Here is a 19,987-nt window from a genome sequence, read left to right as displayed (position 1 = left end):
CCTTCACCGATGTTTCCATTTGTTCTCTTGTCTTGCGCACTGTATTTACCTCCCTCCAAAACATCTTTTTATTCTCCCTAAAATTTAATGGTGCTCTCTTACCCTTTCATCTGCCCTCTTTCACCTCTTGCACCTTTCTCTTGACCTCCTGCCTCTTTTATACATCTCCCAGTCATTTGCACTATTTCCCTGCAAAACTCGTCCAAATGCCTCTCTCTTCTCTTTCACTAATAATCTTACCTCTTCATCCCACCACTCACTACCCTTTCTAATTGGCCCACCTCCCACGCTTCTCATGCCACAAGCATCTTTTGTGCAAGCCATCACTGCTTCCCTAAATACATCCCACTCCTCCCCCACTCCCCTTATGTCCTTTACTCTCAACTTTTTCCATTCTGCACTCAGTCTCTCCTGGTACTTCCTCACAGAAGTCTCCCTCTCAAGCTCACTTACTCTCACCACTCTCTTCACCCCAACATTCTCTATTCTTTTCTGAAAACCTCTACAAATCTTCACCTTTGCCTCCACAAGATAATGATCAGACATCCCTCCAGTCGCACCTCTCAGCACATTAACATCCAAAAGTCTCTCTTTTGCGCGCCTATCGATTAACACGTAATCCAATAATGCTCTCTGGCCATCTCTCCTACTTTCATATGTATACTTATGCATATCTCTCTTTTTAAAACAGGTACTCCCAATCGCCAGTCCTTTTTCAGCACATGAATCTACAAGCTCTTCACCATATCCATTTATAACACTGAACACCCCATGTACACCAATTATTCCCTCAACTGCCACATTACTCACCCATCACTATATATATATATATATATATATATATATATATATATATATATATAGTATTTTTTTTTTTTTTTTTTTCAAACTATTCGCCATTTCCTGCGTTAGCGAGGTAGCTTTAAGAACTGAGGACTGGGCCATTGAGGGAATATCCTCACCTGGCCCCCTTCTCTGTTCCTTCTTTTGGAAAATTAAAAAAAATTGAGAGGGGAGGATTTCCAGCCCCCCCGCTCCCTCACCTTTTAGTCGCCTTCTACGACACGCAGGGAATACGTGGGAAGTATTCTTTCTCCCCTATCCCCAGGGAATATATATATATATATATATATATATATATATATATATATATATATATATATATATATATATATATATATAAATGAATAATATAGAAATGATAATATTTCAAATTTGATTGGTTTCTCACATTAGCAAAGTAGTGCCAGGAACAGACATAGAAAGGCCACATCAGCTGACATCCATTCTGTTGCTGTCATGTGTAAAGCACTGAAGCCACAGTTTGCTATCCACAACCAGGCCCCACAGACCTTTCCATGGTTTACCTCAGGTGCTTTGCATGACCTGGTTCAGTCTATTAACAACCTAAGCCAGGTACCTGTTTTATTGACCAACTCCTAGGGGAGGATGAATAGCTAGGTTGACTGAAGACCAGTTGTCATGACCAAGTTTTGAACCTATGTGGGTTCAACCCTGAGCAGCCTGTAAATGCATCATGGTTAGTAAAGCTAACCATTACATCATGGCTGTGAGGCTCCACCATTAGTTTTTATTATTTGCCTTTTAAGTGTTAGGGTGCATTTGTTCTGAAACTTATAAGCAACATTGTCATTGCTTTGATGATGAAAAATACCTTAATGTTCATATTTTTCAGAGCTTTAAGGAGATGGTGGGCACAATATCTGGAATCTACTGGTGAAATGGAGACAGCACTTCAGTTCTATGAAGCTGCTCAGGATCACTTGTCTTTAGTGAGAGTTTATTGCTACTGTAACAATCTTCAGAAGGCTGCAGATATTGCTAACGAAACTGGAGATAGGTAGGGTACATATGCATTTTTTTTCTAACACTGTACGTTAATTACTGAAATAATAGTTTCTTAAACTTTTACTTAGATATTATATTAAATGATTTTTCTTTATGGCAAATGGTTGATCTTACAGATGCACAGGTGGTTTATGAAGGGTCAAACAAACCCACTTACTGAGAAGAACTTTACAAGAAAATATTCAAATTGCTAAAGGGTGGTTTAGAATATGCTATTTAGATTTTACCAATACCAGAAGCTGATTTAACCCTTAAAGCACTACATGCCTTCCAGAATGACTGCTAAACTCTCTGAAACTTGCCTTTTGGATGTAACACTGTTTTGAATTGCACTCCTGTAAAGATTAATAGTTCTTGCCCTCATTTGAATTCCCACTTGATGGATAATTCCATCTCTTACCCATATATTTTAATAGGAGCCTAAAAACACAGCTAGAAAAAAATATCTTGCATTACAGTCATCCATATATCTATAAAGAGTGTGTATTGGGTCAGCACAGTAGGAAACCAAATTCATGCATGGACCATTGTAGTCAGTTTTATGAAGGAATCAATTTTTTTATTTATATTTATATAGTTGAAGAAAATATGTCTTGTCTTTTCATTCAATAATGTTCTGGGTGTGTAAATGAAATATAAAATGTGAAATATACAATATAAAATACTTATAGTATAAGAATAAAGGAATAAAATATAGAATACTTATAGTATGGAAAAATACATAGATACACATTGGATGTGTAAAACCATGATTGGTTAAAATGTATAAAGTGTGTAATATGTTTAAGTATATGCAGAATGAAAACACACCTGAAAAATACCTATAATTACCTTATATTTTTCTTACATAAGTAAGGGGCATACACATCACCAACTAGGGCCCTACCCCATCAATTCATCACTCTCCCGGCACCAATACAGAAGAAATTGTATTATTGTTGGGGTATTTTCTTTTGTGAATATTTAGTAAATATTTAGAAATATTTTGTAAGAATTTCTAGATTTTTTTATATGGTGAGCATTATGTCATACCACAGCCACAGGTTAAAGGTTAATGTGCATATAATTATGACACAGTTGTTACAAAGTTGGTTCATTACGTCAGCTTACACTCTTCCCATATAGTGAACTCATCTACTGGAATAACAATAAGATCTTGTGGGGTTTGTTTGGACCTGTTCCTAAAACACAATGTTTTAGTGTTTGTCCATATATTTACTATTCATATGATTAAGGTATACAAATAGACTAAAGTGCAGTTGTACCTATACCTAAGCATGAATCTAGCAGTGACAATATGTTATAGTCTAATCTTGTTATTCTCTTCATACATATGTCTTATGCAACACATTTCATTGAGGCAAAATGGTTCTACTGATGTCTATTTGCACTTGCCTACCTCCTTGAAATAGGTCTGTTTGTTATGTCCTGATTAGCTTTAAGACTTCTTATTGACATCATAATTTTCTTTACACAGAGCGGCATGTTATCACTTGGCAAGGCAGTATGAGAATGTCGCACAAGTAAAGGAGGCTATTCACTTCTTTACAAGGGCACAGGCATACGGCAATGCCATCAGGATCTGCAAGGAAAATGGATTTGAAGGTAGAATGTCACTGATTTGTATTGTCGGAACATTTAGAAAATCAGTGTTAAGAATGTTGATAAACTCAGCACAAGGGAGGATTTACTGTGAAAACTACCTGTCTACAAATTCAGGGTATGTAGGTCAGATGTGATGTTTGAAGAAATGACATGAGAAATACTCAGAGAAAGATAATGAGTTGTACTGTCAAATATGGGCCTAGAGAAAGCATAAGTTAGTCCTTTGTTCAAACAGTACTGATGGGACTAATGTCCCTTTTAACACCCATTTCCACACATTCCTTAATGCACCAAGGTCCTGTGCTCCCTCATCCACCCCATGGATCACTTTAGCTTCCATGATTCCACTTGCTGCCATATCCACTCTCAGGAATATAAGTTACTCTACTTCTGTTAAGTTGTCTCCATTCAAACTCACACTCCAAATACCTTATCACTTCACTGTTAGATCAGATAACCTTACTTTTCTTAACATTTACTCTCAGCTTGCTTCATTCATACAATCTCAAAGTCACACACCAGTTTTTGCAGTTTCTTACTAAGATCTGTCACCAGTGCAATATTATCTGCAGCAACAAATGACCCACCTCTCAAGCCCTTCCTACCCCAACTGCATACCTACTCCTTTCTCCAACACTCATGCATTTACCTCTCTCACCACTACATCCATAAACATACTAAATAACCATAGTAACATCACACATCCCTGCCACAAAATCCACCTTCACCTGAAACTGCTTACCCTATTTTCTTTCTACTTGCACAAATGACTTACTCTTTGATAAAATCTCTTTACTACTTCAATGAGCTTTCCCCTCATACTATATATTCTCAACACCTTTCACAGAGAATCTCTGTCGTCCCTATCATATGCTTTCTCCAAATTACTAAATTCCACACACATTTCCTTCTGTTCCTTTCAATATTTCTCACATTCTTCAAAGCAAACACCTGATCTTCATGTCCTCTTCCATCCCTGAAGCCACAGCCTTCCTCCCTTGTCTGAAACTCTATGCATGCCATCACCCTCTCAGTCACCATTCTACATACAACGTACCAGGTACACCTGACAAACTTATACTCTGTAATTTGAACATTCACTTTTTTCATCATTGTCTTTATACAGTGGCACTGTACAGGTATTGTGCCAATCCTCAGGCACCTCACCATGAGCCATACATATAATGAAAATCATGACTAACCAATCACCAACACAATCTTCCCCTTTTTTAAAGAAATTCAACTGCAGTACCGTCCACTCCAGTTGCTTTGCTACACTTCCCCTTATGCAAAGTTTTCACCACCTCTTATTTTCATCAACCCATCTATGACTATCACTTTGCATACATCTCTTTCTACAACATCCCACACCTACCTCACAATTGTTGAATACATTTAAATCACCCTTCAGAATACTCAGTCCATTTCTAACTCATTTCTGCCCATTACCACTCCTCCATTTGTCCTCTTCAATGATGTTCCCATTCATTCATTTATTCTCTTGTTTTTCTCAGTATCACCATCCTTCCAAAACATTTCTGTAAAGACTGTTGATACTCATTCACCCCAACTCTCCTTTGCCCTCTTTTTCAGTCCCTGTACCTTCCTCTTGACTTCCTGCCACTTATTTTGTTTTGCCCCTCTCAGCACTTTCACATCAAAGAGTCTCTTCTCTGTATGCCTGTCAAGTAGTAGATAATCCAGTAATGCCCTCTTATAGTCTTTCCTACTCACCTGTGTAAAGTATTATCCCTCATTTTAAACCAGATGTTACCGGTCCTTTTCTGGCAACAGCTACACAAGCTGATTACCATTTGTATTCACAACACCGGATATCCTATGCCCCCAGTCATACCCTGAACTGTCACATTACCCACTCTTGGATTCAGATCATCCATCTCTAATACTCGATTCCTTTCATCAAGATTGCTAACACTCTCTTTCAGCTTCACTTGCCTCTCTACCTTAGATATCCTATTTCCAGGTGCATAAGCACTTATATCAAATCAGCCAACTCTTGTAATCCACTTCAGTTTTTACCCACAACATCAATCTGGGGCTCAATTCCATACACACTTTCACACATTCCCACAACTTATTTTACAGCAGCAGTGCTCCCCCTTCCTTAGTCCCTGCCCTGATACAAACCCCTGAGTTTTACCTCTATGAGATTCCCAAACTATTTTTCTCCTTTCCTCTTTAGCTTTGCTTCGCTCAGAGCTAGAACATCCAGGTTCTTCTCAAATATACTGCTTATCTCTGCCTTCTTCTCATTTTGGTTACATTCACATACATTTAGACACCCTTGCCACAGCCTCTGAGGAGGATGAGCACTCCTGGCTTGGCTCCCTCTTCTGTTTCCAACTTTCAGGATTAGACATTAGACATCCTAGCCCCTTTAGCTGCCCTGTACAACACATTGGGAATACACATGCTTCTTAGACCTCATACCTATGACTAGGACTCACACTATTGCCGTGAAGTGACATGTTAAGTATATGGGAGTATAAAAAACGCTGACAAAGGATTGAATGTTAAGGTGGTCTTCATCAGTAGAATTACAGATGTAGGAAGATTTACTTATTAGCATCTTTAAATTGAAATGGATGGTAGTAATAACTATAATATTAAAAGGGTAATTCAGATTACTTACAAGTACTTAAGTTAGTGAAATAATTCTGAACAATTAAATAAATTATACACTTTCATTTCACTTGAACTTTAATTCACAGATCAGTTAATGAATCTGGCCCTTGTGGCTGGACCACAAGAACAAATTGATGCTGCAAGATACTTCTCGTCCTCTGAACGTCGTCAGCTTCCTAAGGCAGTGATGCTGTACCATAAGGCAGGACTTCTTTCTAAGGCTGTTGATCTGGCATTTAAATCTGGACAAGTCAGTGCTGTTGGACAAATTGCTGGAGAACTAGATGAGAGTGCAGATCCAGCACTCATTCAAAGATGTGCACAGTATTTTATTTCTAATGGGCAATTTGATCGTGCAGTGTCCTTACTTATCACTGGAAAACAGGTGAGCATTACAGAGAGAAAACTTTTTTAAAGGATTAATTCATTGGAATCTTGTATTCCAATGTTTTTCATAAGCTTTGTATGTTTTGTGTAATTGCAATACTTTAAGAAGCTTTAGGTAGATATGTAAAAGTTTTATAGACTTTTGTAGCTACTGATAAGTTCTGCATAAATAAGGATCGAGTGTGGCTTTTCGAAAAAGTGGTTCAGTATCCAGCTGATCATGCTTGCAGACTTCTTATCTTCTTGCACAGCAGGTGAGGGTTTATGGCAACTCTTAAACTGTCTGTAACATTTCTGTGTTAATGCAGTAAGTCAACTATAATTGATATGTTATTTTTCAAACTGAGCATAACGAATCCATTTATCAGTGGTCACCTTGAGCTCATAGGTGCTGCTACACCACTTTTATATGAAGGTTGCTACTATCTGATATGCTGTCACAGTCCATTTGTTAAAATATTTGGATAAATTTTGATGTTAATCCTTTTATCAGTGCTCAGTATATGCTCACACTCATCCATATATCTATTAAGAGTGTTATTGTGTCAGTACAGACAGAAACCAGATTTACACATTGACTATTGTAGTTGATTTTATGAATGAAATTTTTTGTATCTGTAACTTTCATAGAAACCTTTTACAACAAGGACCTGTATCATGTCTAATGAACTCCATTTCTCAGTTTATGTTCCAATGGAAATTGTTTACTTTTGTGTGGTTTCCATGATTATGTCTCTTCTTTGAATCTGATTGCATCTTTTCTCTTATTGTCCTCATTTACCACAAAATCAAACTCGGTCATTATACGGTCACAAAATTTCTAACTGGTGTATTATGTGATATTCTTAATTTCTATTCTACTATCTGTTAAGATAGTAACAAATGGTAACGATGATGTATCATCCACATATATCATTAGCAGTATTTACTGTTCTAATCTTATATACATTTATAAATTTTCAGTACTTTGATGCTCTTGATCTGTGTGTGGAGCACAACGTTTGGATCACAGAAGAAATAGCTGAAAGGTTTACCCTTCCGAAAGATGAGATGGCTCGAAACCAGATCTTGGAAAAGGTGGCAGAGTGTGCCTATGCTCAAGAGAATTATAAACTGGCTACTAAGAAGTTTACTCAGGCTGGCAATAAGGTTAGTAGCACATGTGTAATGGCTCTGATGTTAGTTGATAGTACATAATACTTCTATCACGTGCATCAGTTCATCAAATTTACATTGCTTTGATGTTATGGTGGGAAATGCAAGCTGAATGAATTGTAGAGTGGGTGAAACATAATACTTTAAGGTGGTTTGGCATGTAGAAAGAGTGCAAGACTGGGAGTTTACAGGAGAGTGTATGATAGTACAATTAAAAGGGATGGTGTGAAAGGAAAACTACCTGTGACATGGGTAAACAGGGTGGAAGAAAACTGGAGGGAGATGAATGATAGAAGAAGGCATGGAATGGTGTATGCAAGGGAGATATGTAAGAGCAGGGATGAATAGAGACTCTTTTGCCATGGCCACCCCTTGATGGCAGTTCTCAGAGGGGATGTGCTTGAGAGATATAAATAGATAAATAGATAAACAAATTCAAACTTTTGATGCAAGTTGCTTGTTCACCAAAATCCCCACTGAAGAAAACGATTTACTTAAGAAGGAAATTATCCAATATCAGTCTCCACTAACCCCTACCTATGAAAACTTTCATTGACTTAACAGAACTCTGTGTTTCTAATGATGTTTTCCAAGATGCTGAGGGTAATTTTTATGGACAGAAATTTGGTCCTACCATGGGAAATCTCCTTAATTCCATTCTCAAATAACTTGTTTGGAGAATACTGTGAGGCTGAGATCTTAACTTCTATCCATTACCATCCTAAAATTTGGCTTAGATACATTGATGATTTGTGGTCCCTATGGTTATTTTCCCAAGATTATGGTGTTTTCTTTAATGAATTAAACAATATTTACCCCATCATCAAATTCAAGATTGGATTGGAATATGAAGGCAAATTGCCATTTCTTGATGTGATGATAATTAGGGAATCTCATCTGTATCCTTTAAGATCTACAGGAAGCCGACCAATGCTGAGGGTCATAGTCATTATTTTCTCAGTACATGATCATTCTGTTTTAAAGAACATTGCGAATATGTGATCCTACAAGTTTAGAAGATTAATGTAACCATGTGAGATGTACTTTCAGGCATTCATGTTATCCCCAAGTGGTTTGTGAACAAGTTTTCCTGGAAAGCTAAGATGACATTTTATGTCCAGTAAAAACAACATAGAAAAGGATGATAAATCTAAGTGTTTGGTGTTGCTCTTTTCCACCTTGGCTAATGTAAGACATTTACTAAAGTACAGTGCTTTTAATGTTGCTTTCCAATATAGCAACACTGTGAGTAAGACCTTGATTAAAAGTAGTAAATTATCAGAAAATCAGGAGTGTTTATGCCATAAATTGTAAGGCATGTAAAGATACACATATTGGCCTGACATGTAAAACAAAACTGAGAAATGCTATTGGTAGAGGCAACTACAGTAATGCCACTGCTAAGTATTCACAATAAAATGATCTCTCTGTAAAGTAAAATAACCCAGTCTTGTCATACCCCTCACGTGATTATGCTACCCGTAATGTCATTGAATGTCTAAATTGCTAATATTAAGAACTTTAACCTATACCCAGGTAAATTTACAGCACATCCTATTATCAATAAATCATTATGAAAGAATTATCAAGTTGGCAAAAGAAGAGTAGTTGTCACACATCTTGCTAACCAGGCCAACCACCCCACATAAACCTTTTTAACCACATGGCATTCCCTAGTTTTTCTTTAACAGCCAGGACAGTTTTACAGGGTGTACAAGCCCATGTGCTTGTACTAGGATTTGAAACATTATAAAGTGTTTACACTTGGTGGCCGTATTTCCTCCCTGAAACATGTGTATTATAAAGTTCCAATAAACATCATGCTGAAAAGTGATTACCCTTTAATCATTATCAAGGACTAGAGTGACCATCATTAAAAAAATATTTTTTCATAACTGATTGCCGTTTCCATGGTTTCCATTGGATGCTTCACATGCCCTGGTTCAGTCCATTGACAGCACATCGATCCCGGTATACCACATCATTCCAATTCACTCTGTTCCTAGCACACCTCTCACCCTCCTGTATGTTCAGTCCCTGATCACTCAAAATCTTTTTCACTCCAATCTTTTACCTCCAATTTGGTCTCCCGCTTCTTGTTCCCTCCACCTCTGACACGTATATCCTCTTTGTCAACCTTTCCTCCCTCATTCTCTCCATATGTCCAAACTATTTCAACACACTCTTCTGCTCTCTCAACCACACTTTTTATTACCGCACACACATCTCTCTTACCCTTTCATTTAACTTACTCAAACCACCTCACACCACATACTGTCCTCAAACATTTCATTTCTAACACATCCACCCTACTCCATATAACCCTATCTATAGCCCATGCCTTGCAACCATTTAACATTGTTGGAACTATTTTACATTCAAACATACCCATTTTTGCTCTCCAAGATAATGTTCTCTCTTTCCACACATTCTTCATTGTTTCCAGAACCTTCATCCCCCTCCCCCACCCTGTGACTTGCTTCCACTTCCATGGATCCATTCAATTCAAAGTCCATTCCCAGATATCTAAAACACTTCACTTCCTCCAATTTTTCTCCATTCAAACTTACATCCCAACTAACTTGTCCCTCAACCCTGCTGAACCTAATAACCGTGCTCTTATTCACATTTACTCTCATCTTTCTCCTTTCACACACTTTTGCAAACTCAGTCACCAACTTCTGCAGTTTCTCACTTGAATCAGCCACCAGAGCTGTATCACTGGCAGACAACAAATGGTTCATTTCCCAAGCCCTCTCATCCCAAAAGACTGCATATTTGCTCCTCTCTCCAAAACTCTTGCATTTATGTCTCTAACCACCCCATCCATAAACATATTAAACAACCATGGGGATATTATATCATTATCATTATTGTGTAATAATATAATGTCCCCATGGTAGAAAGAATACTTCCCACGTATTCCCTGTGTGTCGTAGAAGGTAACTAAAGGGGAAGGAGTTGGGGGGGCTGGAAATCCTCCCCTCTTGCTTTTTTTACTTTCCCCCCCCCCAAAAAAAAAGAAACAGAGAAGGGGGGCCAAGTGAGGATATTCCCTCTAAGGCTCAGTCCTCTGTTCTTAATGCTACCTCGCAAATGCGAGAAATGGCGAATATGTATGAAAAAGATGAAATATAAATATATCAAACTTTCACATAAAACACTTGGCCTTTTTGCACTTCAAGCTCATTCAGATACCCTGAACCATTCCTGGCTACACAATGAAATCCATAACACCTGGAAACTTGCCATCCAGACCACCTAGCTTCCCTTTCTCCTACAACCCGAAATCACTTCTATCCTCAGTGTCTAAAAATGGCTTCAGAGACAACCACTCCACTACCATGTTAGAAAATGACCTCATGGAACATGTCCTAGTTGGCTTCAACCAACCACAGCCCCCCTTATGTACAGTTGTAGTGGCAAAAGACATCAACAAATCATTTGACACTCTCCTCTGATACATCCTCCTACAAAAGATAATTGACACCACCCTCCACAAGTGATAAGAGGATGGCCAGTTTCTTTGCTCGATGCTATGGCACTTTCACTATCAATGGCATCACCTTTAAAACATAAACTCAACACTGAAGTTCCCCAAAGAGCATTTCCAACCCTCTTCATTCTCCTCCTAAACAACCTCCCATTACCTCAAGCAAATCACAACAAAAAGGAATTTTCAAATGTAGATGACCTCACAGTCACATCACAACACCCTGACACCACAGTGGCAGTAACAAACATGCAAGCAGCACTGTCTTACACATTTAGAACAATAACTCGCCCAAAACAGAATATCTGTACCTCCAAAGAAGTCTTCAATCTTACTTTTTAACACCAAACATACATGAATCCAGCTCACACCCTCCATTCATATATGACACATGCATGACATTTACTCCCCATGCCAATAACATTACCACAAAAGCAGCACAGATATTAAATGCCTTCACAACACTTCATGGCATAAGATCTGGACAAGAAAAAGAATTCCTTGACATTCTTTACAAACAATTCATTAACTCCACTCTAAACAATACCTCACTTTCCTGGTTGTCCTACCTCTCAAGAACAAATTTAGCAAAGCTGTAAACCTCACAAAATAGTGCACTCAGTCGTAATTTACAATTATCCTAAGACCAATTTCCATGACACAATCCTGGCATTACCCAGGACCCTTCTAAAGGCTCCTGCAGCCCATAGCTGTGCTACTTCCGTTATCAGGAAACGTAAACTCCTTCGCAGTGAGAAGGTCTTTGAGGAGACTGTACTCCAAATGATAAGCCTCATTGAGGTGACTTTTCACTCATAGTGTAACCAGTTACAGGCAGAGCCCAATAATATCAATAGCATTAGTAAAACATATTTTCTACATGGGGTCCCAAACACAGGAATCTGTATAGAAAATAATTATGTTAATGTTTGAAAGTTACTAAAATTTGTATATGAAGAAAACTCCAAAAGTTAAGCTGCTTAAGGGTTAAAGCAACTTAACATTATATCTACCTCCTCAGTTTTAGGAAACAGTGCAGCATCGTCTGCATACAAGAAATTGTTGTAACTTTTATTCTGTTTAACCATTGCTTGATAGTACACCACTATTGCCCCATCTCACTCTCACTCATGTACTGCCTCATTTGTAAAAACACTAAGCATCCATAGTGATATCACAACCTTAAAGCACTCCCACACTTATTTCAAAACCACTGTCATACCACAGCTTAGCCTTATAGGTGCAATACTTTTATTATCAAAGCTCCTAACAGCATTTGAAAGTTTTCTATGCTTGCCATATAAAGTCTGAGCTTCTAAGAGCCTATATTCTTTTTCTCATTTCATACATGCTGCATACACTTTCATCATCTTCTCTACAACTTTTGCACCAAGTGCAAAGCCTGGTATACATGGCTTCTTTAATCCTTTTAACATGATAAGTTATGCCTAGAAGACTTGTTTTCATTCTTAGAAAAATTATTCATCTGTAATGGTTTGTCATTTCTACTTCCTTTACCTTTATGCAATGGAATTGTTACTACCATCATCCAGTCATCAGATCCACAACAGCAGGTTGTTTCATTCATCTCATTCACCATTCCATCTGTACCTAGCTTTTCCATTATTTAAAAGCGACATTGTTCTTTAACTTTCTTCTTTGTAATGTCTTTCTTTTCTCAATATCTATTCCTCCATCACCTTACCTCTGACCCTACTATAATGTGTCTCTACTGGACTTATTCCTTATATCTCAGATTTGAACTACATAAACCTTATGCAGAATCCATTTTTCATATGTTTTTTCCAATGTTCAAATTGATTTGATTATATGGGATTACACTTTAATTTGTACCATAGTTATTGTATGGATTGAAGGCAGTGGATGAGAACAGTTGAGGGGCAACTTTGTAAGTTTTATAGCCTTCGTTTAGTTTACCTTAATAATGCTGCATCCTAAAATTTGTATTCATTTTACCCACAGGTCAAGGCAATGAAATGTCTACTTAAATCTGGGGACACAGAACGCATCGTGTACTTTGCCAATGTTTGCCGTCAACGAGAGATATACATCATGGCAGCAAATTATCTGCAGAGCTTAGACTGGCGCAAGGAGCCTGACATTATGCGCAACATAATCCAGTTTTATTCCAGAGCAAAGGCCACTGCACTGTTAGCAGGTTTTTATGACTCTTGTGCTCAGGTCAGTACAGGTTTTTCTTTACTTTTTAAGTTGATAATGTGTAGTCATATGATCTGTACAGATGAAGGTCAGTAGTTTCTTGACATGCTTAACATGGAGAACTCATGACAATCATTTGACATTAACTTAATCCCTCATAAACTTACATCATGATCTGGTGGTTTTTTTTTATTTTTTTTACATTTTTTTTGTTTAATTTTAAAGTTAATTTGATAAGATGTCTTTATTGTCAAATTATATACATAATACAAAATGAAATTCTTTATGGCTAGAAGCTCAAGGTTAAAAAGTATAAGAATTATAAAAATTATAAAGTGTCACATAAATGTACCACATGAAATATTACATAACGAATCATCTATTGCACTAAGAAGCTATATCACAGAGGAGTTACGGTGTCTTTATACAGTTAAACAGTAGAATGCTTTTTGGTACAAATGATTTCCTGAATCTATTGGTGTACTGTGTTGTCAGAGACAGTCTTCTTAAAAATACATAGTATTGGTGTAGAGGATGGGTTACATAGTGCATGATCTTCACCTTCATTGCACTTTCTTGATACAGCATATCTGATGTTTCTGTGTTTGCACTCCTAATTTCCAAGCTTTCTTAACAGTTTTTTCGAGTTTAATTTGATCTTTACAGTTTAGCTTGCCATACCAGCCAGATTGAAAAACATGAAATTGCTTCCATAGTTGATGTATAAAAAAAGATTAACTATTGCACTGCCTATATGTAGACTTTAAAATACGTACAAATTGCAGTCTTTGATTACATTTTTGAAACACAATATCAGTATTTTCACCACCTTTTAACTGGTCATCATTGCTAAAGCGGAGATACTTGTACTGACTCACTCTTTCTACATTTTCATCTTTTGTAATTGAGTCTAGTACATGTAGTTTTTTTGTCCTAAAATCTATTACCATCTCTCTAGTTTTCTTTACATTCAAGTGCATATAATTTGTTTTACACCACTCAACAAAGCAACTAACCTGCACAATATGATTACAATTATATTCACAATTTTTCCTATGATTACTGTATCATCAGCATATTTTAGAATAGTGCAGTGCTAAAAACACTTTTGCAGTCATCAGTATACAAACTAAACAAAGTGGAGGACATAATGCATCCCTGTGGTGCACTTGGTACAAATTTTTTTGGACTTAAGTGTTCTCTATTTTGGTATACTGTGGCCTCTGTGTTGAAAGACTGAAGATCCATTTCAGTAAGTTACAGTTTACATCCATCCCTAATAATTTATTTAACAAAATATGTGGCTGGATTGTATTAAAGGCAGAGCTAAAATCAGTTTATAAGATTCTTCCTTGTGAGTTAAGTCTGTCTAAATGTTGCTACTAATCTCATTCATAAAAGTCAAATTTACATCCTACACACTCCTATTTTTACTATACGCAAACTGCAGTGGATCTCTGAAATTATCTATGCTATTATGCAGAAGAAGTAATGAGTGTGTAGAGACAAGTAATTGTATCAGGCAGTTAGTACCAAGGCTCTTGAAAAGAAAACTGAAGAAGAATGTTTATTCTTGACATAATGGTATGGATTCAAGGTTAAGACCTTTTAAACCAACTATGTATGTATAAAACATGTGTTGATTACATCTCTTCAAGATGGCCACAGGTTGAAAAACAGATTTTATATATTCCGAATGATTTTCTACAGACCACTGGCTGGGAATGCTTATTTACTTGTCATTTTCCATCAAGTGATTCAATCTCATATTTCAAGTAATGAGAGTTTTTGAAACTTTTCCATATATTCTTTTTCAAACTTGTATGCTGTTTCCACCTTAGTGAGGCAGTATATTAGGAACAGAGACAATGCCCTCAATTACTCACAAGCACTCTCTACCTAGTATGTATGATGCTATGAAACTGCAGCTCACTAACCACAGCCAAACCTTATATTCCATTCCCTTATTTTTCCTGACTTCAACATATGCCCTGACTCATCTCCTATACACCACATTGCTCCAGTTTATTCTGAATAGTCACATGCATGCCTCTCACTCTTCTGAATGTTCAAGGCATGATGCATCAAATTATTTTCCACCCCATCCTTCTATTTCTTTCTTGGTCTCCCCCTCCTTGCTTTCTCCATTTTCAACATGTAGATCATTTTAGTCAGTCTTGCTTTGCTTATCATCATTATATATCCAAACCATTTCAGCACATCCTGGTCAGCTCTCAATTAGACTACACTTACGACTGCATCTCTCTCATACACTGTCATTTGTCACACAACTTCACATACTGTCCTCAAGCATTTAATTTCCTATACATCCACCCTCTTCCATTCTTTTGCATTCAGGGCCTGAGACTCACACCCACACAACACCTTTAACATACTATACCCTTGAATATGCCCATCTTTCTCCTAACAAACACTGACCACTCCTTCCACATTTTCCTCAGTGCAACCGGGGCTGCAGAACCCTATATCACCCCATGGATACAACTGCCGACATGTCCCCTCTCATATACCTAAAGCACTTCCTTTTCCAGGTTCTCTCCACTCAAACTCACACTCCAGTAATTATGTCTCAATACTTTACCCCATGATGCACCTCAAAACATAACTTTTGTTTATAATAACTTTCAAGTTCCTCATATTACATCCTGCCCTCTTCTGGGAAACTTGAATCAGCCACCAGTGTTGTATCATTGGCAAACAACAACTAACTCATTTCCTGGGCCCTCTCATCCCAACAGATTGCATACTCACACCTCTGCCCAAAACTCTTGCATATACCTGCCTAACCATCCCATCCACAGGCAAATAAAACAACCATGGGGACATCACACACATCCCTGCCACAGACCTGACTGACCTTCACTGGGAACCAATCACTCTCCTCTCTTCCTTCCCATACACATGCCTTACACCCTCGATAAAAACTTCTTTGCTTCTAGCAGCTTACCTTCTGCACCATATACTCTTCAGACCTTCCATAAAGCATCTCTATCCACCTTGTCATATGCCTTCTCCAGATTCATAAATACCATATGCAAATCCATCTGTTTCTCTAAGTACTTGTCACACATTCTTCAAAGCAAACACTAGAACTACACATCCTCTACCACTTCTGAAACCATACTGCTCCTCCCCAATCTTATGCTATGTACATACGTTCACCCTCTCAATCAATACCATCCCAAACAATTTTCCAGGAATATTCAATAAACTCATGCCTCTGTAGATTGAACACTCATGTTCATTACCTTTGCCTTTGTACAATGGCACAGTACATGCATTCTGCCAATCCTCAGGCCTTTCACCATGATCCATACATACAATGAACCAATCAACTCCACAATCACCCCCTTTCTCAGTGAATTCCTGTGCAATACCATCCGAAGTCGCCACCTTACCGGATTTCATATGCAAGAAAGAGAGGTGGGAGTGAGGTTGGAAAGGAGACTTGTGTGAGGAAGTACCAGGAGAGATTGAGTGTAGAATGCAAAAGGTGAGAGCAAATGATGTAAGGGGAGTGGGTGAGGAATGGGATGTATTTAGGGAAACAGTGATGGCATGTGCAAGAGGTGCATCTGGCATGAGAAAAATGGGAGGTGGGTAGATTAGAAAAGGTAGTGAGTGGTGGGATGAAGTAGTAAAGTTGTTAGTGAAAGAGGAAAGAGAGGTATTTGGACAATACTTATAAGGAAGGAGCTTGCAAATGACAAGATGTTTAAGAGAAAGCAGGAGGTGGTTAAGAGGAAGGTGCAAGAGCTGAGAAAGAGAGCAAATGAGAGGTGGGGCAAGAGAGTATCATTAAACTTTAGGGAGGATAGAAAGGTGTTTTGGAAGGAGGTAAATAACATGCATAAGACAAGAGAACAAATGGGAACATTGGTGAAGGGAGCAAGGGGGAAGTTATAACAGGTAGTGATGCAGTGAGGAGGAGATGGAGTGAGTATTATTTATTTATATTTATCATACTTTGTCGCTGTCTCCTGTGTTAGTGAGGTAGCGCAAGAAAACAGGCGAAAGAATGGCCCAACCCACCCACATACACAGATATATACATACACATCCACACATGTACAGATACATACCTATACATCTCAACGTACCTATACATCTCAACGTAGCGCTAGGAAAAGACAACAAAGGCCACATTCATTCACACTCAGTCTCTTGCTGTCATGTGTAATGCACCGAAACCACAGCTCCCTTTCCACATCCAGGCCCCACAAAACTTTCCATGGTTTACCCCAGACGCTTCACATGCCCTGGTTCAATCCAATGACAGCATGTTGACCCCGGTATACCACATCGTTCCAATTCACTCTATTCCTTGCACGCCTTTCACCCTCCTGGATGTTCAGGCCCCGATCACTCAAAATCTTTTTCACTCCATCTTTCCACCTCCAATTTTGTGTCCCACTTCTCCTCGTTCCCTCCACCTCTGACACATATATTCTCTTTGTCAATCTTTCCTTACTCATTCTCTCCTAGTGACCAAACCATTTCAAAACACTCTTCTGCTCTCGCAACCACACTCTTTTTATTACCACACATCTCTCTTACCCTATTATTACTTACTTGATCAAACCACCTCACACCACATATTGTCCTCAAACATCTCATTTCCAACACATCCACCCTCCTCCACACAACTCTATCTATAGCTCACGCTTCGCAACCACATAACATTGTTGGAACCACTATTCCTTCAAACATACCCATTTTTGCTTTCCGAGATAATGCTCTCGACTTCCACACATTCTTCAAGGCTCCCAGAACTTTCACCCCCTCCCCCACCCTATGATTCACTTCCGCTTCCATGGTTCCATCCGCTGACAAATCCACTCCCAGATATCTAAAACACTTCACTTCGTCCAGTTTTTCTCCATGCAAACTTACCTCCCAATTGACTTGGCCCTCAACCCTACTGTACCTAATAACCTTGCTCTTACTCACATTTACTCTCAGCTTTCTTCTTTCACACATTTTACCAAACTCAGTCACCAGCTTCTGCAGTTTCTTACACGAGTCAGCCACCAGCGCTGTATCATCAGCGAACAACAACTGACTCACTTCCCAAGCTCTCTCATCCACAACAGACTGCATACTAGCCCCTCTTTCCAAAACTCTTGCATTCACCTCCCTAACAACCCCATCCATAAACAAATTAAACAACCATGGAGACATCACACACCCCTGTCGCAAACCAACATTTACTGAGAACCAATCACTTTCCTCTCTTCCTACACGCACACATGCCTTACATCCTCGATAAAAACTTTTCACTGCTTCTAACTACTACTACTACTATTACTCCCCCCCCCCAAAAAAAAACAAAAAAAAAACTGCTTGCTCTTCCTATCTCAGATGTGAGGTCAGGAGCAATGACTGAGCCTTTAAGAAAAATTCTCGTTTTCTCCAGTCTCTATTCCTGCTTTTAGAATATAATAATGTAGGAGAAGAAATGTCCAATCCCATGTTCCCTCCCTCCTTAGTTGCCTTTCACAAGTGATAGGAGATGTATTGGGAGTATTTTTTTTTCTTCTCTACTGATGCCAGGATTAATATGCTTACACTATCTATATTTCAGGTTGAAATTGATGAATACCAAAACTATGAGAAGGCTGCAGGAGCATTAAATGAAGCTTACAAATCCTTGACAACTAGTAATGATCCTCAGGCTCAGGAGAGGCTTCCTGCAGTTCAGTACAAACTTGAGAAGGTTAAACAGTTTATTGGCATTAAGAGGTAAGGCATGTGTCTAGAGAGTTTTTGGGTGTTTGCAGGGTTATGTAACTTATAAGTAAAAACAGCAGGTAGTATTTGGTTGTTGGTAGGCAGCCAACGACCAGCTTTACCCACCTGAGTATCAGGAGGGTTAGTGATGGCTTCAAAATGAGCCAGAACTTCAGTGGTTTTCAGTTGCACTTCTCAGTCCCAGGTAGCTGCCTTTTCTTTCTGACCCAGCCACACCTGGACTACTGGCATTCTCTTCATGGAAATACAATTTCTCCTTGTCAAATCCCTTTAACACTTAACTCATACAGCTCATTCTTTGTAACTTAAATTTTCCTGTGGTGAGCACTCTGCACTAGCCTTGCCATTTGGCACAATGGTAGGAGTAATTGATAGAAGTAGTAGGTAGGAACATTTTGGCAAGAGTATTATGTAAAAGTAGTCAGTAGAAACATTAGGTAGGAACCTCTGCAAACACTGCACTAGAGTTGCCCTCTGCTAGTGGCCTGTTAAGGGTGAGGCACTAAAGGCTATGAAGTGGCACTCGAGCTCACTCGTTATGGAGCCTTTATTGCCTTGGTCATCCCCTCGAGGGAGCTCCAGTTGGGAACAGGCATCAGAGATATAGATAGATATAGATAAGTAACAATTAGAAGGGTGTTCCTTGAAACACTTTTATTGCCTGCATTTTGGCTTGGAACTGAAATGAGAATTATAATTAGGCGAAAATTTTGTTTGGAAAATATGGTAAACAATACATCTGTATTTTTTTTTAATTCCACTGCTGAAGGTGAAATTTCCTTCAAGCTATGAACTAGATTGTTCCAAGTTAAATCCTTTAGTAAAGGTCTTAACTTGGTTAAAAATCAAAGAGGAGTTATGGTGCTTATGCTATTCAGA

General features: G+C 38.3%; 1 protein-coding gene across 1 annotated transcript in view; it reads left to right on the top strand.

The window, feature by feature from the left end:
- rempA (intraflagellar transport protein rempA) overlaps positions 1–19,987 on the top strand; it is a 107,436-nt gene that overhangs the window by 74,258 nt on the left and 13,191 nt on the right. The window contains exons 19-24 of the mRNA XM_071667897.1: positions 1,697–1,861; positions 3,347–3,474; positions 6,207–6,505; positions 7,471–7,656; positions 13,139–13,357; positions 18,942–19,099. Of these exons, the coding sequence (XP_071523998.1) occupies positions 1,697–1,861; positions 3,347–3,474; positions 6,207–6,505; positions 7,471–7,656; positions 13,139–13,357; positions 18,942–19,099 (1,155 nt within the window). The remainder of the gene's footprint in view (positions 1–1,696; positions 1,862–3,346; positions 3,475–6,206; positions 6,506–7,470; positions 7,657–13,138; positions 13,358–18,941; positions 19,100–19,987) is intronic.

This window comes from Panulirus ornatus, chromosome 12, assembly GCF_036320965.1.
Source record: "Panulirus ornatus isolate Po-2019 chromosome 12, ASM3632096v1, whole genome shotgun sequence".
Taxonomy (NCBI): domain Eukaryota; kingdom Metazoa; phylum Arthropoda; class Malacostraca; order Decapoda; family Palinuridae; genus Panulirus; species Panulirus ornatus.
Note: the sequence above shows the minus strand (reverse complement) of the source record. Positions and strands in the feature narration are given on the sequence as shown.